Source organism: Wyeomyia smithii, chromosome 3 (assembly GCF_029784165.1).
Source record: "Wyeomyia smithii strain HCP4-BCI-WySm-NY-G18 chromosome 3, ASM2978416v1, whole genome shotgun sequence".
Lineage (NCBI taxonomy): Eukaryota > Metazoa > Arthropoda > Insecta > Diptera > Culicidae > Wyeomyia > Wyeomyia smithii.
This window is the reverse complement of record NC_073696.1, coordinates 201,234,095-201,257,083: the sequence shown is the minus strand read 5'-3', so window position 1 is coordinate 201,257,083 and position 22,989 is coordinate 201,234,095. Positions and strand designations below refer to the sequence as shown.

Genomic DNA, 22,989 nt, shown 5'->3' with positions numbered 1-22,989 from the left:
TTATTATTTGATTATAATGACTGTTACTCATTGTGCTGGGGATAATTGTGAAGTGGATTGGTTAACAATCCATTTGAGGTTAATTAGATATTGCTATAAAAATATAGTCGAGCAGATGTGCAACGTGATTCGTGATACTGCACGTTCATTCTGTGTGGCTATCATTTGAGGTTAGGTTTATTTTTCCCTTGGTTAGAATCTCTTCTATGCACTCGTGTATTTTTGAATAACAATTTTTGCTTTATGATATTTTTAAACTCTCTCCAGTTTTTCATTTCAAATCACTCCAATGAAGGACCAGATGAAACCAGATAGTGTAAAATTTGTGTAAATCGAATCTGGCAAACAGAAAATGTTAACTTATTTCTACCAAAAACCCTAAGCAGGGGAACTGCTCCATTATTCATCTCATTAAGCCGATATTAACAAAGAATGTATGGATTAAACACCAAATTTTCACGAAATCATTGAACAAATAAACAAAATACGCTTACGTGCTCGTATGGAATCGTTCAGCATTGTATATTTAGTAAACTTAGCTAGATTTATCCTGAATTTTGTAAAACAAATCATTTTTCACAACGCTTCCATATCCATCTCAAAACTTAAATCACTGCTCAATTATTCATCTGGCCCCATATTCATCACACTGTTAATCATGAATGAATCACATTATCATGAATGAACATAGCCGCAGCTCGTCGTAGTAGGTTACCTAGATATCCGTTGTAGTTGTTTACGTGCAAATATGGTAACCTAGGTAACCACTGCAGTGCTGTCCATTTATGTCAATTATGTCGGAATAATTCAACATTTTCAGTATGATTTTTTTCGTATTAACAGCAACTGATTAAACAACTTTTGATTTTCTTCAACGCAGTGAAAACTGATGAAAATACATACATACATTCGGGAATTAAAGAAATTCATCTCATATATTTCTGCTAATTCAAGCTTGTTTTTTGGAAATTTTAGGTGAACATTTCAAAGATCAAAGTATTCTTAGTATAGTGAGTGTTTTTGTTTATTGATTAAAATGAAAAATAATCCGCTAGTGATGAAAAAATCTTTGGTTGGCTGATGAACGAGTCCCGTTGTAGCCGTACAGAATAATGCACGGATTTTGTTTTCTGAGGTAGGTGATTGAATTAAATGAGTTTTCGAGTGCAGATGCCCGACTATAATATCAAATTTAGAGCTTTAAGTGAGTTTTTGAGGATTCTGAACTGAGGAGAATCCATTCCATGGATTAGCTTAATGATTTACTTAGATAATATGCGTTTTTTACTGTTTTCAATTATGGGCTGAGATGAATAACGGAGCAGTTCCCCTAGCAAATTTTAATAATAAATGAACAATAAAAGACAACTTGAATTGCGCTTCAAGGTGCTTTTTGAAGTGATCAATAAATCTTCTTAACCATAAAAAAATTGGATATTGAAAAAAAAAAAACGACGAACAAGAATAAAAGATCGCCAGAAAGACATCGAAAATTGATCAAATGTTTTAAAATAAATGAGAAATGACTTAACTATAATTAAAAAGAGTTTCAAGAATTTTCAGGGCATTTAAGTTACTTTGAAATGTTTCAAAACTAAAGAATAGATACTCCATAAATAGTTTGAAACTCATTAAACTGACTCGTAATGTTCTCGAAGAGTCTTCATAAATGACACACAGTGACAACGACTTTTTAGCGCTTCTCTATAAGGCATTAGAAATCGATCAAAGGAACAATAAAAACATTCGAATCTGCATAAAAAAGTTAGATGAAAATAGATATTAAAAAAAACGAATTTTTTTTTCAGTTTTTCCCCACTATAAAATAGTGTTTTCACAAAGAACGCGTTATCTATTTCCGAGTCTTGCGTTTCTGAAAATTCACTGTGGTGGCTCGAAATCAGCCGTTTTTGGCTTTAATACCGTTTCACCTTAATATATTGTGATATCGCTCGGGTGTCTGCTGTATTCCGCACTTCACACATGCTAAAATGCAACTCTGAAAACATAAATAACCGTTGATCGGACAACAAGAAATTAGTAATAAGTTGAAGTGTATTCATAACATCGTTGAAAAATAATCAAAAAGTTATCAAAAGTTTCTTATTAGTTTATCAAATATTTTCAAATAACCGGAATAGGATTTAAGAAATGACTTTAACTGAGAAACCTTCAACAAAAGACTCGTTTCAAAGGTTTTTAGAGAGTTTAACATTAAAACGACACTGAAATGAACAGTTTGTTTTACTGAAATAAACTAAAGTTCATCAAAATGACTGCTAGAACTTTTCTAAGAGTCTTTACAAATGTCCTACATAAATTTCATTAGTATAGTTAACTTTTTTCAAAAAGGAACTGAGAATGGTTTGGAAACTCTAATGACGCAAAACTTACGAGATGGTAATAAATAGGCAGAAATGCTCTAAAATAGTGAAAATCGAAATGTTGTATTGCGCGTCTTAGAGAATTGCTTTGAACTTCGGAGCATTGGCTACGAGGCTTACCTTGAAGTAGAATCAAATGAGTTTTTTTCCATTTCGAAAGAAGTTACTTATTTCACCATCATTACAATAAAACACAAAACTTAAACCAAAGTGTGTCTTGAAAAATTCGTAAAACATAATTTGGGAAAATTGAAAAAAAATCTATCAGAACATCGCACAAAAATAATAACAAATAACAGTGATGTCGAAAAAGGCATTTGAAAGTAATATTTAAAAATTAATCAACATGCCATGATGAGAAAGGAACTCCAATTTTGAAAATTAGCTGACATCAAACTTTTTGGAAACACGCTTAGTCAAAATAATAGAAAAAATTCTTTAAAGTGTTATCAATTCATGCTAATAAAAATTTCGAAGAGCATCAAAGATTCTTCCGAATTATATACCAGTTTTTATTATTGAATCACCCTTGAACCTTACTAGGCAGTGTGATAAGTACCTGAAAATTCTAAAAGATAGCATTAGTATTTACTAATGTGAACCATTTCTATTGGGCTTGATCCTTCAATTAACGCTTATCCGCCTCCTCCGATTTTTTTTATTATGGAGACACCTGAGTTTCGAGTTCTGATCAAACACTACTATCTATGCAAGAAAATGAAATCCGAGACCAAGGATAAGTATTACCTGGGTTCTGCACCGTCAATTGGAACGACTTATAAGTGGTTTACCGAGTTTCGTTGTGGCCGTACGAGCACAGTTAATGCTGAACGATCTGGGCGCCCAAAAGCGGTCGCTACACCAGAAATCGTCAATAAAATACATGATATGATGTATACTGAGATTAAGGCAGCGTTTAGTTCACTCAGTTACTGATTGTATTGAGTTACAAAAATTGATTGATATATTCCATGAATGGTGTGTTTGTAACCGTCTCAGTATCAGTGTTGCCAAGTGCTCCGTAATCAGCTACAGCCGAAGAAAAGCCCCTATCGAATACAACTACTCTATTAACGGTCAGGATATTGAGCGAGTTGCGGTTGTAAATGATCTCGGTGTTCTGCTGGATACCGAACTCAGATTCCACGATCATTACAGCAGTATCAATTCCAAAGCAGCAAGAACCTGGGATTTATAATGAAAATTGCTAATGAGTTCCGTGATCCGTACTGCCTACGAGCATTGTACACTTGTACGCTCTGTCCTTGAAACAGCGGCAGTTGTTTGGAGTCCTTATACTGGGTTCTGGAATGCACAAATCGAATCGGTACAGAGAAGGTTTATCAGATATGCACTTCGAGGTCTCCCTTGGACAGATTCTATGGAGCTTCCTCCATATATAGATAGGTGCAGGTTGCTGGCTATGGACACATTAGAGAAAGAATAGATGACATGCGTGTTGTATTTGTTGGAAAGGTGCTTTGTGGATCAATAGATGCGCCATGGATTCTAGCCAATATCAATGTTAACGCGCCCTCCAGAATTCTCCGGACAACTGACTTTCTCAGAATCCCTTTTCATTGGACTGCATATGGTCAAAACGAACCAATTACTGCCATGTGTAAAATTTTCAATTCCGTATTCCATTTGTTCGATTTCAATATTAGCTGTGTAACGTTTAAATGTCGATTGCGTCGCCGAAGCTCTTTTAAATTTGTTAGTTTTTAAGTTTTATTTTTTTTTTTCATGTAGACCCTGTTGTCCGATGATGCTTAGTAAATAAATGTTAAATGTTAAATATGATGTTGATCGATTTTAAAGTAAAATTGAGAGAGGTAGCTAATGCTGTAGACATGTCATTGAAACGCGTTTTGATCATGAAAAAGCCCTGCGCGCGAGGCGTACCGCGTTTGCTCATAGTGGACCAAAAAAGTATTCGTGTGACGACTTCTCAGCAGAATTTTGGCATTATTTTCGCGTACGCCGACCGAGTTTTTGTGCCAATTCATAGCCATGGATGAAATCTGGATCCATTTCTACACTCCTGAGTAACCGCAACAGGCAAAACTGTGCGTTGTACCGGGCCACAGTGCTTCGAAGCGTCCAAAAACGCAACAATGAGCCGGAAAGGTTATGGACTCCGTATTTTGGGATGCACATGACATAATATTCGTGGACTACCTTGAAGATAGGTGAATCCGTAACCGGAACAAACTATTCATCATTATTGGATCGATTGAAAATCGAAGTCGCCGAGAATCGACCGCATTTGAAGAAAAAACTACCGCTTTCTCATCACGACAATGCGCCTGTCCATTCATGCTTAGTTGCACAGGCGAAAGTGCATCAAATCGGCTTCGAATTGGTTACTCAGCCACCGTATTTATCAGACCTAACTCCCAGCGACTATTACTTGTTCCCTGACCTGAAGAGATGGCCCAGCGGTGAGTGTTTTTACTTTTCGCTGTATCAACCTAAAAGGAGAGTATGTTAAAAAATTGAACCGACTTTGGCTAAAAAAACGTCTCCGTGTTTATTTTTTAGGCATTTATCAGACTGCCTAGTATATCATAATACAAACGTAGTAGTATATCATAAATGAAAAGAAAGTCATAATTGAAATAACAAAGATTCAAGTAGTGGTCAACACTCAGTAAAAGTCTCTTGTACCACAAATAGGGTTGCCACCTCTCCGGATTTGACCCGAATCTCCGGGTTTAGAAATTGATCTCCGGATCTCGTGGTGAGCACAAATTTTCTCAGGATCAGGTTTCTGAAGTTGGTTGGGAAAGAGTATAAGTCCAAAACGTGAACAAAATACAATAATCAATTTTTACGGTATTTGACTATCTCACTCGTTCTCTCGAAATCGATATTATCGATATGAGTTGTATTGAACCAATATTCAGGCAGCGTGTATTATTGCAGTATCGCCTAATTCAGTTGCAGTGTGTACAATATATACGCGTCTGTTTTCAGAGAATTGTTGTGTTACTATTTTAGCAATTTCAATGAAATTAAATTCTCGTTTGAAATATCCGAAAAATTAAACTCATTCAAGAAAAAAAAAGAAAACATATCACTGTAATTTTTAAAACAAACGGCTTAAATAGTAAACCCGAATCTTTGGTTAAGAAAAACTGATCGTTCAAGTGGATCGTATACCAAATGCAAAATAACATTTATTATCAAATATGTCGGAGAAAAAGCTTTGAAGATCCATATGAAAAGTGAAAATCATGGCAAAGTTATGAAGAATTTTGAGACAGACAAGTTTTGAACCACATTTTTCAGTGTCAAAGGTATTGATTCCACTATCTAATCCTTTTAACTCATGTAAGTACACGAATAAATCTTTAAACTGCATTGAACAGACTTCCTCGTTCGAAAACAAACAGAATAATTCATAAAAACAAACAAAATAATTCATAAAAACAAACAACACATAGTCTGTATAAGCGTTGAAACTTTGTTTCGATTATTTTAGTCTCGAACATCAAAACGTTCTACGGCACGTTGTTACGAGATGACTTTCACTTTTTCCGGTTATAAAATGAATCATAAAAATTTGGCCAGCAGTGAAACAATATTCTCTGCATCAAGAGGAAGAAGATTTTTGGTGGACTATTTGGAAATTTATCAAAAATCTACTTTGTTTATCACTTTATGCTTTAGTTGACGAAAAGTATCGAATTATTGGAGAATGATTCAATCATGATTACAGATGTTCATGAAATCATGTCATCGTTGAAAGATTGACCGTTCACCGGTCTAATAGTGGTTATCAAATGGTTGGACACGTGTAACTTGAAACACCATTGTTCACCTCTGTCCAGCAATTCCTATCCCAACCTCGAAGAGGTGTCGACCGGGATACGAGTAACCTTAGCGGAGACCGGGTAACCAACCCCCGGTGGAAACTATGGTCGTATGCTGACTGGGAAGGGGGTCGCACGCGGCTGTATCCCCATATTAGGGGCGGCATTCAACAGCGTCTGACCTCAAGCGGGCGGCTGAATTATTAGATGGTTAGACTTGCAGCAAAAATATTATCTATTCAAGCTTATTATCGCTTCCACATCAAATACAGCTACTACGTAAAACCTTGTCGAATGAGAAATATACATGGCTTGAGTAAACTAATTGGATCGTTTTTTTTCAGGGAGATAAGCGTTGCCCGGGTGAAATGTGAAATAAATTAATAAAAACTACAATAAATCTAATTTAAAGTTTTTAAATTACGCACCTTTTAACAACACGACACACTTCTAAACTAATGAAATAATATGAGTTTTTTTTTATTTCGGTTGACCCGCTGAGTCTCTATCACGATCACCGCAAGCCTCTGCAAAAAAACAGCGTTTCGGGGAAACGGCCATTACTCCGGTAATAATTGGTATATCTCAACATCAAACATATTTTTTTGTTGTTGTTGAACTGTACTTTCAGAAAAATACCACTTAGATGCAATGAAAATGGTGCTATGCTCTTAAAAATAAATTCGAACTTCCCTCACTTTTCTCGACCAAAAAGGTATATAACCCCTCAAAGAATAACTTGAAGGGACACGCAATAATTCATATCATCCACAAAGACTTATCATAACGTCATGAAAAAAGACGGTAAAATGGGGTTCAAATTAGCAAAAAGATTTCAACTTGTTCGCTATATTTCCAGAACATTCGGATTGTTTATATTAACCCTCTAGTGCGCAGTGTTGCCTTTAGACACGCTTCAGTTTATCCTCTAAAAAGCTTTAATAAATACTTAAAAAATATTACTAAAGATTCATAGTGATTTTACCGAGGTCCGTCTGAAAAATAACTTGGGCTCTAGAGGACTCAGTCAGTTTTTATTGATCAGTAATGTAACTAAAACATAGGTTGTTATTCATTTCGAAAATAGTTGAACACCTACAATCAATCATTATCTATCATCCACAATTAACAAAAACCTGCTCATAAGTCATCAAACAGTCTTTGAGGAAGTACTAAACATTATTGAAAATCTTGATTGAAGTAAATTTCCAAGAAAAAACGTCAAAGTTTATCAAAAAAGTTTGTTGGTAAACTTTGAGATATTCTTCTCAATGCCTCGTTAAAAAATAGTGTAATGATTTACATTAGTGTTTTAAACTATCGCCAGAACCATGTAAAAAATGGTTCTTGAATAATCGCTACAAGGTTTTGACAATTATTTGTCAAACAAATACAGTAAAGTCTTTTTCTACATGGTTTTTTTTACGACGATGTTCCAAATACGGCAATTTTTTACGTAGTTTACTCAAATAACGCGGTTTTTCCACACGTTTTTTTGCACGATTTTTCATCCTCGCGCAAAATTGTTACAGTAAGTAACAGTAACGGTAATAGTCTATAGTAGGCTGTTTTTTACCCAGTTTAATTTTCACACGGTCTTGTTACACCATTTTCTACCGACGTTTTTCTAAATAACGCGTTTTTTACGGCGTTATTTCCAATATTGCGGCTGTTTTTGCACGGTACGTAGAATCATGTAAAAAAGAATTTTTCTGTATAACTTAAAACTCAGATCATTTTATTTATAGTTAATCTAAATAGCATTTATGATGCAATCGTATAATTAGGAAAGGGTTCAAAAATTATTTATAAAACTTATCTTCCCAAAATTTCTACGAAGAAAAATTCATGTTTACCCAGAAAAATTTCATGTGAACTCTCATTACGCTGTCAACCTTAAAAACACAATTGGTTCAAACTGTATTTAAATAAATAATAGTACTATCTGTAACCAATGCTGATGAAAATCATTTTCACTAGCGAAACTCTTCGAAAATTACAACCAATCTTATTATATTCTCACTACCAGTGACTGCAGTTTCCCTTTCAGATACGCTAGATTTTCATACTTGTAACGAGCTGTCATCCTTCGATGAAATATTTTACGCGTATCGTTCACGGTCACGCAATAAAATTTTCTGAAAGTCCAACCAAATGATCTGTTTCCTTAGTAAAACGCAAATGAATATCAGCCAAATTTGATCCAATAGCAAACCTTCCAGAGTCAGTTTTGTTTGGAATAGTATTTTTCCCATCGAATACTAGTCGCATAATGCTACTGTACAGAACACAAATAGATTTTACAAAATAACAGTTCACACAAAAAAAACTTAGAGTAATGAATTTTCAGAAAATTTAAAACGTTGAAAATCAAACGCACACGTTTTTAATGCGACTGACGACTGATTTGTTTTTTTTTACGAATGAAAAAAAGAAGGAAGAGAGAGAGAGAACATTGCATGACAGCGAAATATTTCCTTGTCATGGTAACACCGGTAACACTAACGTTTATGCACTGGAAAATATCTTTGTCTTTAACCCATTTTAAAAATTATATAGTTTAGTATTTTTTGTACAAATACTAGAACTCGAACAATTTATTCAGACTATTTATAGGAAAAACTGATAAATTTGAGCAGTTATCTCAGAATTAATAAGATTTTCTGCCTTCGAGATACTAGTTCGTTAAACAATTTCAGAAACACACACAATTGCTAAGAAAAATGTAATTTATTACACTGGTCTACGTTTGCTTGCGACAAACCTCATTAAAGTTTTTCAAAAAAAAAATATCTTTGCAAAGTGCACCAAAATTTACAGGAATGGTCATAGAGCTATAATCTTTTTTTTTCAGCTCGAGGTTTACCACCGTGAACAATCTTGTAAAATCATTAATAAATAAACATTTTTTTAATAATAATAGTATTATAACAGAAGCGGTACATTCTCCATGTACGGTTGAACTTTTGTGCCTCCATTATAACATCTCCAAGTTGTACTATAAGAAAGCACCAACTTGAGACTGATTTTTTGTTTACTCTGATCTTTGATTTTGTTGTTCTCTGGAGCATAGAGTAGAAATACTGGAACCAAGCTTTGGCTCTTATCTAAAATAGATGCTTTCCGTAATGCTTCTCTCCTTGTTTTAAACTAGAAAAATTCACAAGCCTCTTATGTTTTTGAAATTTTTCTTGCAACAATCATGAAATTAAAACTACTAATAATTCTACTGCCTTGTTAACCTTTACTATGATTTCAAAAGTATATTTGCTTTTTATAAAATCAAGCCTTCAAAACAAATTCATTGGAACTAGAAGGAATGGGGAAATTTTTTTTAAGGTAATCTTGTAACGCATCCATACTCATTTTTTTTGTTAACCTAATGTTTTAGGATATTTAAATCTCACTTCACTGAATATTTTATATTTAAGTAAAGGGTTTACAGAGCATGATTATATCCAAGCAAAGGGGTTCATAGATTTCCTCTAACGAAAAACAGTTACGAACACTTTCTCCAGTACATTTCCTACCATCAACATCACATTTGCATACCAATTAATCAAAGTCTAGTCGTAACTCATGCATGCAACATTTTACCTACGAGATCGAAGAAAAATGATTTTCCATAAATTTCCCAAACATGGTAAAGAAAAAAAATCCAAACACCCAAACCTGTAAAAGTCGTTCTCTATCACCCTCGACAATGCAGTGAGAGAAACCCAAAATAAAAAAAAAAACCGAGAGGCCCTCTAAATAAAACCATAACAATTACGCACAGCCTTTTCCATTGCAAACGGTATTCTCCGATCTGCGATCCCGGGATGCACAGAACGACGACGACGGCGATGGCCGGGTCCACCACACGAATCCCTCCCAGGGCAGAAGAATGCAACGAGTACCCTTGGGGAACAAGATCGAGAGGAGAAAAGCAAAATATATATACGAATAAAAAAAAAACCTGCAGCAATAACAACAACAGGAAGAAAAAAAAGTGCACACACGAATGAAGCGCGCGCCCTTTGGCCCTTTCTCTCCCGGTCACCCGATAAGAGATGCGCACGGCCAAGTAAGCAGTGTACACACTGGTGTGTAAGGACTACAAAGGCAAAAGTCAAATCTCCCGGATCCCATCGGGCATCGACGGCCCGGTACAGGGGCAGCGAAGAAAAATTGCTTTTTTATGCTTATTTGTTTTGATTAATTGTGTCTCAAATCGGGACTGAATGGTCCCCACGACGACCAGCCAGTCCGCCGATCCACTGGACCATAATGTTCCGATTGCCAACAACAATAACATGACGAATCAGAGTGGAAACGGCAAAGTCTCGAAAGTGTCCCCCCGGTTTTTCCTCTTGGAAGACGACCGAGGATTACGCGGTTCTCGAGTGAGGGGAGCAAGCAATCCTACAATAATCATAATTTTATTAAGTCCACGTCCGGTACGGCCGGCCGGCAGTGGGTTGTGCCGAGGCTAGGGCGGGAACTTGCCTTTCGGGAAAACGCTGATAGCAATCTTACAGATTGAGTCCCACGGTTTAAGGGATAAGCCGTCGTCGTCGTCTTCATCGTCGGCGGTTCGCGTGTAGAACATATGTAAGTCTGGTCCGGAGAAACGATTCCGCACGTTTGGCGGAATTTATGCAGGGGATTCGCTAACCGGATGGTAGGCATGAAAATTTTATGACGGACTTACCTTCACATGTAAACTGTCCGTAGTGTTTGCCGGAGCTTTTGTCGCCACAGACGACACATTCGATGTTTTGATTTTTGATGTCCTGTTGGCTTCCGTTTTGGGAGTTCATGCTCTGAGATCCCGGAGTGGTGCTTTGCTGTAGAGACAAGAACTCCTTTTTCTCGACGGAAGAGTGCTGGGAAATCGCTAAACTGCTAGCGTTGTGCTGCGATCCGCTACCGGATACCGAAGACGATATGAAATCTTTTTTGTCCACCGACGTGTTCGATTGCATGGATGAAACATTCGACGGAGCGGTACCGCCGAGGGTTGTTATGTCCTCGCTGGTGCTAGACACTGGAAGGTGAGATCCGAGTGAGGTAGGATCTCGCCAGGCACCATGCGGCGGTGGAGGTACCAGGGCCATCCCCCGGGGGAAGCCCAACTCTAGGGCACCGATTTCCGAGCCCTGACCCCGCGGGTTGTAGAACCCGGTCGCCGTCGAAGGCGACGGGCACAGGACACCGCCTCCGTACATACTGAGGGAGTTGTGTGTTATAATATTGCTACCGGTTTTGGCCCCACAATCGGGGCCTACGCTATCGAGGAAAATTTTTCCTGATTAAACCAGCAAAATTCGCTTGAAATCGGCCCGCGTATTGATTGCCTGTCCCGGGATTTACTCTCGTTCTACACGAAACTAAAACAACGACGCTGAGCAAATCAAAACACAAACTAAACCAGAGCCACGTCTTATCACAAGCACATCATATTTTCCTTCAACAGTGCAATTTTGATGTTCAACCCGTACACAGAGACATCAGATTCTTCTTGTCGACCAAGTTTTTTTTTTCCACTCAGTTACTTCTATTCGAAATCACTATTTGATCACTACCGAATCACGTGAGAATCACCGTCAGTCACCGAAATCACGAAATGTTTCCTATTGAAATATTTCCAATTCACCCGCGATCGTAATAGGCCACGGCGGTTTCACACACGTACGCGTTCGGATCAAGCAGTGTCACGGTTGGTATCACGAGTGATTATAATCCGCAGTCACCGGAGAGCACAGAAAAGTCACGAAAAAGTCGTTTCGCAATAGGTCGTTGCTGATAAGCCGTCGCCGCAGGCCAGTGTAAGATTGCAGATGCGTCATACAGTAGAAAGTACCATTCACTCTCTTGCCTGCCGTCGCACGAATCTCAAAAAATCACGGACTACAAAAAAGCGCACACAGACAGCACCGCGTACAGCTACCACTATTCAAAAGGCCTTCTTGTGCCTGACTGCCTAGAACAGTCAGTGCAAAAGGTACGCGACCCGACCCGACTCGACTCGACCTGTTTACCCCACTCTCACTCATACCCTGGCGTGCCCAGAGTAGCGCAGCCTCATACTACACACGTTCGCCCTGTCTCGTTCGGGCGCACACACAGACCGGCTGACTGACTGACTGACTGACAATGCTGTGCACGGCTGGCCAGACTGCTGTGTGTTGGCATGCTTACGACAACCGACCAAATCCCAGCAGCCCCTGGGAGATCTTACGCGAAAGAGATGCAACGTGCTGCAGAACACGCGAAAGTCACCCGGAGCGAGCGAGAAAGAAAGCAAGAGCAACTGTTATACACATATCGCTATAGACCGACTCGCCGCAGACTGCTGTTACTTCGAATTACACGAATGAGAGATGAAAAGTGTACGGCACAGTCTCCTCGAGCAACGGGTTCCTCTGTGGAGAGAGAGCGAAAGGCAGGAGAAGCACGGCACTGGGTGGAATGGAAGGCCAGAAAGGAGGAGAACAGTCAAACAGCCACGGTCGAGGTTGTGCTCTCGCACACAGAGCACAAAAAATTCGCCCCAGCCCTCTCCCACCACTGAAAGGCACGACCTCTGACAAACAATTCAACAGATGCGTTTGTGTGTGCGTACTAAATCCAAAGCCACGCCCATCACCGCCTGCCGCTTCGATATTGGTCTCAGCGCAAAACTGTTATACATCGGATACAAGAGAAACTGTTCGAAAGCAAGAGCAGCAACGATCTGTCTCTTTCGTGTGGCTCCCTGTCTAGCAAAAAGATTAAAGGAGAAGTGATATGTTTACATTCTCCTTCCCCACCCATACAAGCGATGCTATCAGGAAATAGCCGGTAGAGTGGGAAAGCAAAGGCTGGGCACTGCAAAAAAGGACCTCGCATAGAAAAATCAGTTACCATTCGGTTGCCCAACGGGATAGGACTTTATGGTTTGGTGGGGTGCTGAGGGCAAAATTCCGTCAAATCGAATTATAATCGAGTCGTCACTTGGCCAGCCTTTGGACTTTTGTGTTGAACTTGCTAGCGCTGGAACGCCTGATCCTCAATTCCCCTCGGCAATCCGTTGCTGCTACTGCTGGAGGGTCCTTTGCACATAAAAATCTTCCAACGGCTTTATCGATTAACTGCCCGTTCCCGGCTGGGCTTTTGGGGCGGTGAAGGATAACAGGCGGATTTTCTGCGTACTGATTCTAGTGGTATCTGTGCCGGGAAGAGTTTAAACTGGTGTGAGTTGACGGGCGTGTTTGTCGTGACTGACGGACGAGTGAAAGGTTTTGCTCCATCTCGGGCATCCATCCAGCGGTCAACGTTCCGGAACCGGATTATGGCATCCTTTTGCTTTCCTTCGCGCGCCCCTCAAACAAGGCGAGAGAAAAAAAATGGAATCCTTTCATTCCCGGTCCGATTGTGTCCAGCGGAGGATGACGGTTCTCGGTAATCGTTGCATGAATGGCCCAGCGGACAGCGTTTGATGGCTTGCGCGCGGGAAAAATCTAGTTCAAACGTTTTGTGTGCTCGGCGTTGGCCTGGCTGATGATGGCAGCGCTGCTTTTCAGTTGCCGTGCCGTGATCGCGTTTCCTCTTTTGTCCGAAAGTTTAGAAGATTATCTGTTGACCGGACGAACTGGTCGCCGACATTCGTACCGCTTTGCAAAAACCGCCAACCGACAGTCACAGCCTGGGTGCAGTGTGTAGCGATTTTTTGCCATATTGCTTTGCCTTGCTTTGCTGTTATGATTCGTATTGTGTTCGAAGTCTGGTTTAATTGTGCGCTTGTTCTCGATTTTTGTCTAACGGACAGTTTTTTTTCGTTCCGAACTTGAAACAGTTTTGACAAGGTTGAAATCTGGTACCGATGAAAATCGATATTCACGAGTAGGTCAAACTATCATGCTTATCTGTTAATACCCCATAAATCACGGAAATAGCTTATGTGCCTTACACTTGCAGACGAAAAACGTGCAATTAAATCACATTTAAAACAAAATAATGGTTTTCTAAAATACAGATTATCACTCTATACACCATACACTAGTCATTCTCTGGGAGCCACTGTTGAATCTAAACGTATAAATAAGCGGACAAAAATTTCGTTAATAAATCAGTTTGACCTAAGCAGTACTTTATTATTTGTAAACACCCAGAGAATGGACTAAGCAGGATGAGTTGTGGCTAAAGCGCTTATGTATACGTATGGAGGTATACATTCAAGCATGTAATCATATGATCCTTCGAAATCCCGACTATTTTCGTGTTTCGACTCTGGTCAAAGAGTTTGTTTAGGTTAAAACTAAAATATTTTCTGTAGTAACAATACACAATATGTAAAGTTCAAAAGAACCTAACATAAATATATCCAAACAGGCTTTAAACATTTTTTTGTTTGTTCATACAGCTTTTTCTTGACAGCACAAAATTTAAATTAATTCTCTAGATTCAAGTTATTTTTTGTACTCGATTTTGAATCCCATAGAGTAATTTTAAAATAATTAAATTTTTGAGTCATCAACTCAACTTTCACTTCTAAAGGTTCAGTTTTGTTTTAGTTTATCTGGTAACATGCGCATATAACAAAATGACCAAGCTGTGTGTATATGATGGTTGTGAATGGGAAAAGAGTGTGTGTTTTTGTAAATTCTCCTATTCTAACATTACATTATTGGTACTGTTCTTTGGTTATAGCAAACCAGCTATAACCTATAGCTTAATCATTTATGATGAATGAAAGAAATATATGTCTTTAACCCTCTCTCTAATGACTTCCATGAAAAACACTTGGAGTAAAGGTCGAATCAAACGAAAAAGTCATGTTGGAATGAAGTTGAAACTAATAGAACAGGACTACACACCGAATTCCTGAAGGCCAAATTCGGTGATCTTTACTGAATTATAACAAAACAAAAACATACACTGAAGTTTCAGCTATTTAAAAGTGTACTGAAAATTCAGCAGCTTCATTCGCTTTACTGATATTCAGCAATCTTTGCTTCGATTGCTGATTATTTGGCATCTGTTATCGACTGACACGCACTGCGGCTGTCAAAATGAAAAGATTCAGTGTTTTGGCCAATTCAGCGAAACAGTTTTCTAGAGTTTTAACCGTACGTACCGCTAACGTACGTTAACATTAAAAACTTAAACAGTTCCGGGTTACTATGCTGCCGTTCTATGCATATTTGTCCCATGTTACTTTTAGTCGATTTTCGTTTTCACTAGAGTCTATTTTCATGTATATTTAAAAAAACTTGAAAATAACATTGCTTATTCCGAAAATCTTTATCTTCTTCTATCTATTAAATAAAAATAAGTTGGTGTCTGTATAACGGCGTTTCACTCGAAGTAGAATCAACGGATTTGAATGATTCTTTTTGTGTTTGTTTTGTCTTCATCTTCGACGAGTTAATAGGCCATAAAAATAACAATAATCAACTGATAATGTTAGAAAAAAATTGAAATATATTTTCGGTTTTTCCCGCCTCTTACTCCAAGAACAACGTCATTAGATTACTATGATTGTAGGCTATGACCGGTAGACAAGTTGTTGTAGCGTCGTTATTGAGGCGTCGTAGTTGAGTAAACAAGCACCTGTTATTGATTCACGTATTAGGTGATATTCGTTTTCGCTGCCTACTACACCTTTTCTATGCAAAAGCGCTATAGCGTGGTAGCAGCAAACTCAACATGATGTGAATACTCTCAACGTGGCTTTGATTTTATTCAAGGGCACATACTTGATAATGTAAATTGAATTTCTGGCTTATTTGAGCAAAGTTGCATATAATCGTTTTATTTATCTGATAAATGAAAAGAAAGAACAAGAATAACACTACATGTGCGATGATTTAATTTACCATCGCTCGAATCTAATCAATCTGTTCAATTTTCTCTAAAATGCACACTGATTTAGATCATTGACATTTGCTCATGCTGCAATGATTCTCTTAGCTGGTAAAAGAAACGTGTAGTTTTTGCTTCTCAAAAAACATTGATTTCTGTTCATGTTTCGTTAAATAGGCACTATTGCATTCCTACAAATCTCTGGATTTACAATTAATTGTTGAATGTTGAATTGGAAACTATAATGTTGCGAAGTGTCAATTGCACTGTGCTTAGGCAGCAGATCTGTCTCAAAAATCAGAAGAAATATTATTGTCATTAAAGCGAAAATTTCGAAGCTCCGTGTACCTACCAATTTACCATTTAATTTCAATCGTTTGTATGTACCTTCGCGCTCCGCAGTTGGGTGATATTCGATAATGCCCAAAGCCCTGATAACTGGTGGCATTAAACCTAAAATATGCATATTCTCGCATAAACAGCTTTATGTCACATGGTCACGTGAAAAACAATTGGTATCATGTATGTTTGAAAAAAAAAAAAGATACCCGAAAAATGGTTGGCCATTAGGTTTTGCGAGAATTTTTGTTTAGGACAAAACCATATTGTCACTATGCCATGGCAATAACGAAAATCAACTGGAAAAGTTATAAAACGTTAAAAACCAACCCTTGATATTTCCCGCCCTTGTGTTGTTGTAAGTGGAATGTTCAAATACTTAACATGCCGTTGAATTAAAATTAAATTTGTTGTTTTTGTTCCAGTTTTGCGAGTTAAGACACGAGTAGTAGCAGGTCAATAAAAGTGTCAGGCTCCGCAACACTGAAGATAGAATATTAAAAAGTCAGGTAATATACGAGTCCCAAGGGAAGTTGATCGGTTAAGAACAAGACGAGCTTGAAATGCACGACGTTCGACACCCCATATATCTCAAAATCGTCAGTTACACACTTAGTTTCCATAGTCTTTAAACGAGTCTTGAAAAAAAAAAAAAAAAAAAAAAAAGTATAATAACTTAAACACTCAATTGAGGGAAAAATGCTAATCAAATATTTTCAAATACTACTGCTTTATAGATTCAAGGTCAAATTTACCACCGAACAGATGCATTGCTGCCACTACCCGATGGCAAATGTCCTTGAAGCGACAATTCTGACAGGAAACTACAAAGGAGAAGTCGTAATAATCCCGCGTATCTCGATTACTCCTACCGATTTGCCGTTAAGTTTTAAACGTCTGCAATTTCCCGTGCGTCGCGCACTCGCGATGACTATTGATAAAACTCAAGGACAGTCACTGAAAATTTGTGGCATAAACTCCGAGTATTCATGCTACTCACATGGACAGCTCTATGTCGCATGTTCACGTGACCCTGACCCCGTCATTTTGGAATATATAGAATTTAGTGGCTAGAACCGCCTTGACCACTTTCACATGTTTCGTATATTCCGAATTTTAAGCTTGAATTATTTAGGATTCTGAAGTTTTTTATAAAATCTGTTCCAGTGAGATTGGCCAGGCAGAAGGGTATTACTATATTTGCATTAAGCCAAGCTTTTGAATAATTGAAAAAATAATGTAATAATTTCCTTCAGAATATATAAAAGAATGACTGTTTATTTTCAGAAATGTATTGGAATGATTTGATTATGGTTGAAAGGTGCTTCATAATGTTCAATGAAATAAAAACGTAGAATGTTACGAGCGCAGGATTGAAAAAAAAACTAAAAACAAATCAGAGCCGAAACATATCGTAGGTATGTTTTTTTAGCAGCAGTTAGTTATTTCAGTTTTTGCAATACAACAGTCAATAAAACTCTAGGCGGCGGTACGAAGTTTGCCGGGTCAGCTAGTAAACAATAAAAAAGCAAAGCCTTGGTGCTATATTCCAATTTGGAACTCGACCTTCTGTTTATTAAACACAGACTCCGCAGCCAACTGTTAAAGGGCTATTCCCACTGCTTCCGTTCCGGGACCAGGCCGTGTCCGGGACATTTCATGCATCACACTGCGCCGTGCTTGAACCGTGCCTGCGCTGCGCTCTGGCTGAGAAATGTTGATGTGTGTATGTGAAAGAACGTCTTCCTCTTTTTTTTTTTTCATACCGCAGTTCACTCCGCGCGAAATATGTCACTACAACATACACGCATCCATCCGAGTGCCTTCCGTGCACTCTCCGGCCAACACAAAGTATCGTCGGCAACGATAGTTTTTCTCTCGCAGGGCGGCAGCACGACGGCAACTCAGCGCTGCCCCGGTCTGGGCACGGCGCGTCGGTGTGAATGCGTTCATAAGAACGCATGCAATCAATCTCAAACAAGCCCGGACGACACACGGAACAGCCACGGCCCGGTCCCGGAACGGAAGCAGTGGGAATAGCCCTCAAATGTACAAGACAATTGCGGGGCTAGCGCTACGATCCTCTTGACACTAACAGTCTCTCCCGAGCCGAGACTCGAACCTACGACAACTGGCTTGTTAGGCATCGTACCTCGAGATCAGCTGGGAGGTTTGTAAACAATACCTAGTCTATTTGTTCCATTCATAATTTTCTACGCATGTTTGGCCCACTAAAAGTTTTTATTCAAATTCGTTCCACTAAAATTGATTCTGCTTGTGGTTATGATCTGATTTATTTGAAAGAAGAGAACTTTTTGATCACCTCTAATTGTATTCAAAACATATCAAACTATTCATTAAGAGCCCTGAATAATTATTTATATGTTACCAGAAAGACATTTCCTGGACAAAATCCAACAGAATTTTTGCAGTGGAAGCACTCTTTCCAGATCACATGGCCTTGGCAAAAAGATTTGTAGCTGACTCGAACGCAATGTTGACGGATCCTTGTTGAAAACGACAATATTCTCGGCATTGTGAGAGGTGTCGAAGCTGTTCTTGAACAGGTGGTAATTAGTTCAGTTTTTATTTCATTGCAAATCCTTTATCTCTGATGAGCAAAACGGGATTATGCCAAATCGATCGACCGCTACAAATCTTCTTCCGTTAACCTCCTTCGTCAACGAAGGATATGAGAATAACTGTCAAACAGACGTAAAATACACTGATTTGGCTGCGGCTTGCAACATGATTAATAATAATATCATCCTAGCTAAATTGGAAAAAATGGGTTTCGGAGATTTGCTTCAAAGGTGGTTTGAATCTTACTTAACCAATCGTATGCTCAGAGTGAAAGTTGTTCTGCTCCATTTACGACCATTTCAGGTATACCTCAGGGCAGTCACCTGGGGCCTCTAATTTTTCTGCTTTATTTTGAGGACATCAATCATACGCTCAATGGACCGAGATTATAGTTCGTTGTTGACTTGAGTTTAAAATGACAATGATACCAGTAGCAAATTGATGTTTTTAACAAATCGTTCGATAGGAATCGGTTGGGATTAAATCCAATGAAATGTTTGGTGATTTCTTTTTGCCGTAGAAACGATATAATTGAGTTTGAATACAAAGTTTCTAACGTGGTTGTTCCTCGCGTTAAACAAGTGAAGGACCTTAGAATAAGTTTTGAATCTAAGCTAACGTTTAAGCAGCATGTCAACTTTACAATAGCCAAAGCTCCGAAGAATTTAGGCTTCATCTTCCGAGTGACCAGAAACTTCACAGACAACATTCTACCTAAAAAGCTATACTGCTCGTTAGTTCGCCAAATTCCGGATTTAGTAATGTGGAACCCAGTGTACTCAAAAGCAGCTGAAAGAGTGGGATATGTGCAACCCAGGTTTCTTCGTTACGCCTCTCGACAGTTACCTTGTCAAGACTATCAAACTACGGAAACCAGTGTTAATTTAATAGTCTCGACCCTTTACATGCTTGAAGGAATACTCGGATATTAGTAGTATCCTATCTTTTCACAGGACGTTGTGATGCTCTATCGCTACTATAGAGCGCATCAACATCCATGCAAATTATTTAATCGTGTTTCGCCTAAATCCGACTTAAATGTTCGAAGGAGAAGATTGAGAGAACTATTTTTAGGTTTTTAAAAAAATGCGTAGTGTTTTAAGTCTTGTTTAACATTCGGTTTTATCATTGATGCCGTTTGAGGCCTATTGATACATAAGAAAATAAGTAAACAAATCTAGTGAAAAAGGTAATAGGAAGGCCATTTTTTCCAGAAATTATGGTTTTCCATGAATCCTTCCTTTATCAAATTTTCACCATGAATTTCACCCAAAGCACACTGGGAAAAAATGAACCCAAATTCCCACTTATTAGAAGCCGCTGGGCTGGCAACCTGAAATATAGCATTTCTTATGTAAAATTGGTCAATAAATCGATTGGTGATATTTTCATTGTGTGCAGGACACGGGAAAGGTTCTGTCGATTTGTTGACTAATTTTACATAAGAAATGCTATATTTCAGGTTGTTAGCCCCGCGGCGATTTTCTAGTGGAAATGTGGGTTCTGGTGTTTCCACTAAATAATCGCCGTTAGACTGGCAACCTAAAATATAGCATTTCTTATGTAGAATTGGTCAACAAATCGATTGGTGATGGTTTCAGTTGGACCAAGGTACAGGAAATGGTCTATTTTGCCCCTTTTCACCCTATTTTTGTGTATTTTTGGAAATAAAGACCCTTTCCCGTGCCCTGCACAGAATGAAAATATCACCAATCGATTTATTGACCAATTTTAAATAAGAAATGCTATTCTGCTGTGATACAACATTATGACGTACATCCATTTGATCAGTTTTTCAATACGGACCAAAAACGAACGGGTTACTTGTCACTTTTGTATTGAAATGGTGCATACGTCATTTTGTTTTCTTGATTTTATACAACGTACGTATAAGTAACAACTAAAAGAAAGATACCAAAAGATGGGTCTTCGAATAACGAACAAATTGGCATAAGAACCCCATATTTGAAAAAATGGCGCCTACGTCAGTCTGCGAGATTACGGCAGCATGTTTCAGTTGCCAGCCCAGCGGCTTCTAATCGGGTCCATTTTTTCCAGTGTGCAATACTTCAAAAAGAGATTTAATTCCATTTCCATAAAAGTGGTCTTTTGTTGTTCTGACAAATCCATTACTTTAAAAAGTCTTCTAATAGTTAAATGCAACCATTTGGGAAGAAAAAGAAAAACAACAAAAGAAAAGAAACCAAATTATGAATTTCCAACACGAAACATATGTCCTGACTGATATTAAAAATATTCAATTCATTTTTTTATAATAAGTTTTTTTTTTCTTCATCATTTATAATAAGTTGTTTCTATAAGTTTTCTGGCATACGGAAATCTTCCAGGTATGACAAACTTTATTTTCTAAAACTTCATAATTGACGTAAAATTTTCAACGTCCTTTTCAGGCGTCCTGAAATTACAAAAAAAAAAACAGAATCAATCCACCTAGCAGTGTAGAAACCTTTATTATACTAACTACTAATTATACTACTGTAACCATGGGGCCACATTTTTGGGGCCCTCACAAATCGAGAAAAAGATTTTTTCTCTTTAAAAAATGAGATTCAATTAAAAGTTCGATTTACAGTAAGAAAATTTTAACAGACCATTTCAATCTGACACTTTCCTTCAGTGTTATTTTTTCGCGAGCGCCAATATCCCAACTACATCCATAAGAGTTCACCTTGGATTCTCTTGGAATGACACACATTAACACACCATTTGAATTGAACCAGCGCGAATGGGAGGTAAAGCCCACAATGAAATAACCTACAAGTTTTTTTTAATGCATTGCTTTTGCTAACTTGTCCGAATTAGGAATACAAGATGTGCTTTGCCAAATGCAGATTTTCTGAGTTCGTGTGCAAATTTTGATGACCTGCAGATGTGTGTAGTTTTTTTCTAGTTTCTATTATTGTCACTTCGCTTGGAACTTTAAATAGAGCTTAAGAAAAAATTCTAACAAAATTTTGATAATTTTTCAATAGCAAATAAATGTTTTTAACTCGTACGTTGAAAAAAAAAACGGTTTTGTTTTATTTTAGGGCCCCCACTATAACTGGGCCCTGGGCCCCCACAATCGTAAATCCTGCTCTGACTGTAACTATACACTTTTTATGCAACTGAACTTCAAATCGTATACCAACGTAAGAAGTTCGATTTCAATAATAAATTTTTCTAGATATTGAACCAAATACAATCATTGACTCAAAGTTCGACGTAGTTTTCACAATTACTTAGTTTTCAATTCAATTATATTTCAAATGCATCTTCTAAAAATGAAGGTTTGTAGAAGATTTCAGGATTTTGGTTTTCAAAGTGTATTCGAGAGCATAAATTTTTTTGAAGGCCTAGACTATATGTGAAAATCCGAAAAACTTTCCGGAATTTAATGAAACTTGCTGTGACAACTGTTTTTAGTTTAAGACACTTAACCATCATTGGGACATCTGTTGTCTGTTGATGTTGATAAATAAATAAATAAATAAATAAATAAATGACAACGAGAAGTGGGCTACAATATTTAACTCCTCAAAGGTGTAAATATTTCTTATTCTTTGCAAATCTGCATTTAGCGGACAATCTAAAAAGCGTAAGCGAGTACAGGGGCTATGTATGCACGGAAGTTTTCTCTTAAATCTGTTTCAAATTGTTAATATAAAGCTAAACAAAAGGATAATGTTTTTACCCCAGTTAAGACGCATTACACAGAGTAAGAAAATTATGCAAAGTTGTCAATGACTCTTAGTTTCTTTTGAGAAAAAAATAGCGATAGTAACAATGAGAGAATGAGAAAGAGATACAGAGAGAAAGAAAAAGCGAAATAAAACAGCGAGAGAAAGAGAGAGAAACAGAATGAAAGAGAGTGAGAAAGAGAAACAGAGAGGAGAATAGGAAGAGAAAGATAGAGATAGAGAGAGAAAGAAAGAAAGAGAGACAGAGAAAGGGAAAGAGAAAGAGAAAGAGAAAGAGAAAGAGGAAGAGAAAGAGAGAGAGAATAACACTGGTCAAAACACAATCCCATCGGGATG

At 37.8% G+C, this 22,989-nt stretch overlaps 1 protein-coding gene across 4 annotated transcripts in view; it reads right to left on the bottom strand.

Annotated features, from left to right (window-relative positions):
• The window catches only part of LOC129727836 (nuclear receptor subfamily 2 group F member 1-B), a 155,807-nt gene extending 143,432 nt beyond the window's left edge, over window positions 1-12,375 (bottom strand). For 2 of the 4 annotated variants that reach the window (XM_055686051.1, XM_055686052.1), the window contains exon 1: window positions 10,896-12,369. In XM_055686051.1, the coding sequence (XP_055542026.1) occupies window positions 10,896-11,412 (517 nt within the window). In that variant the 5' untranslated portion in view covers window positions 11,413-12,369. Of the gene's footprint in view, window positions 1-10,895 lie in introns of all 4 variants that reach the window. The other 2 variants (XM_055686049.1, XM_055686050.1) reach the window with 2 other exon arrangements.
• Window positions 12,376-22,989: the final 10,614 nt, after the last annotated feature.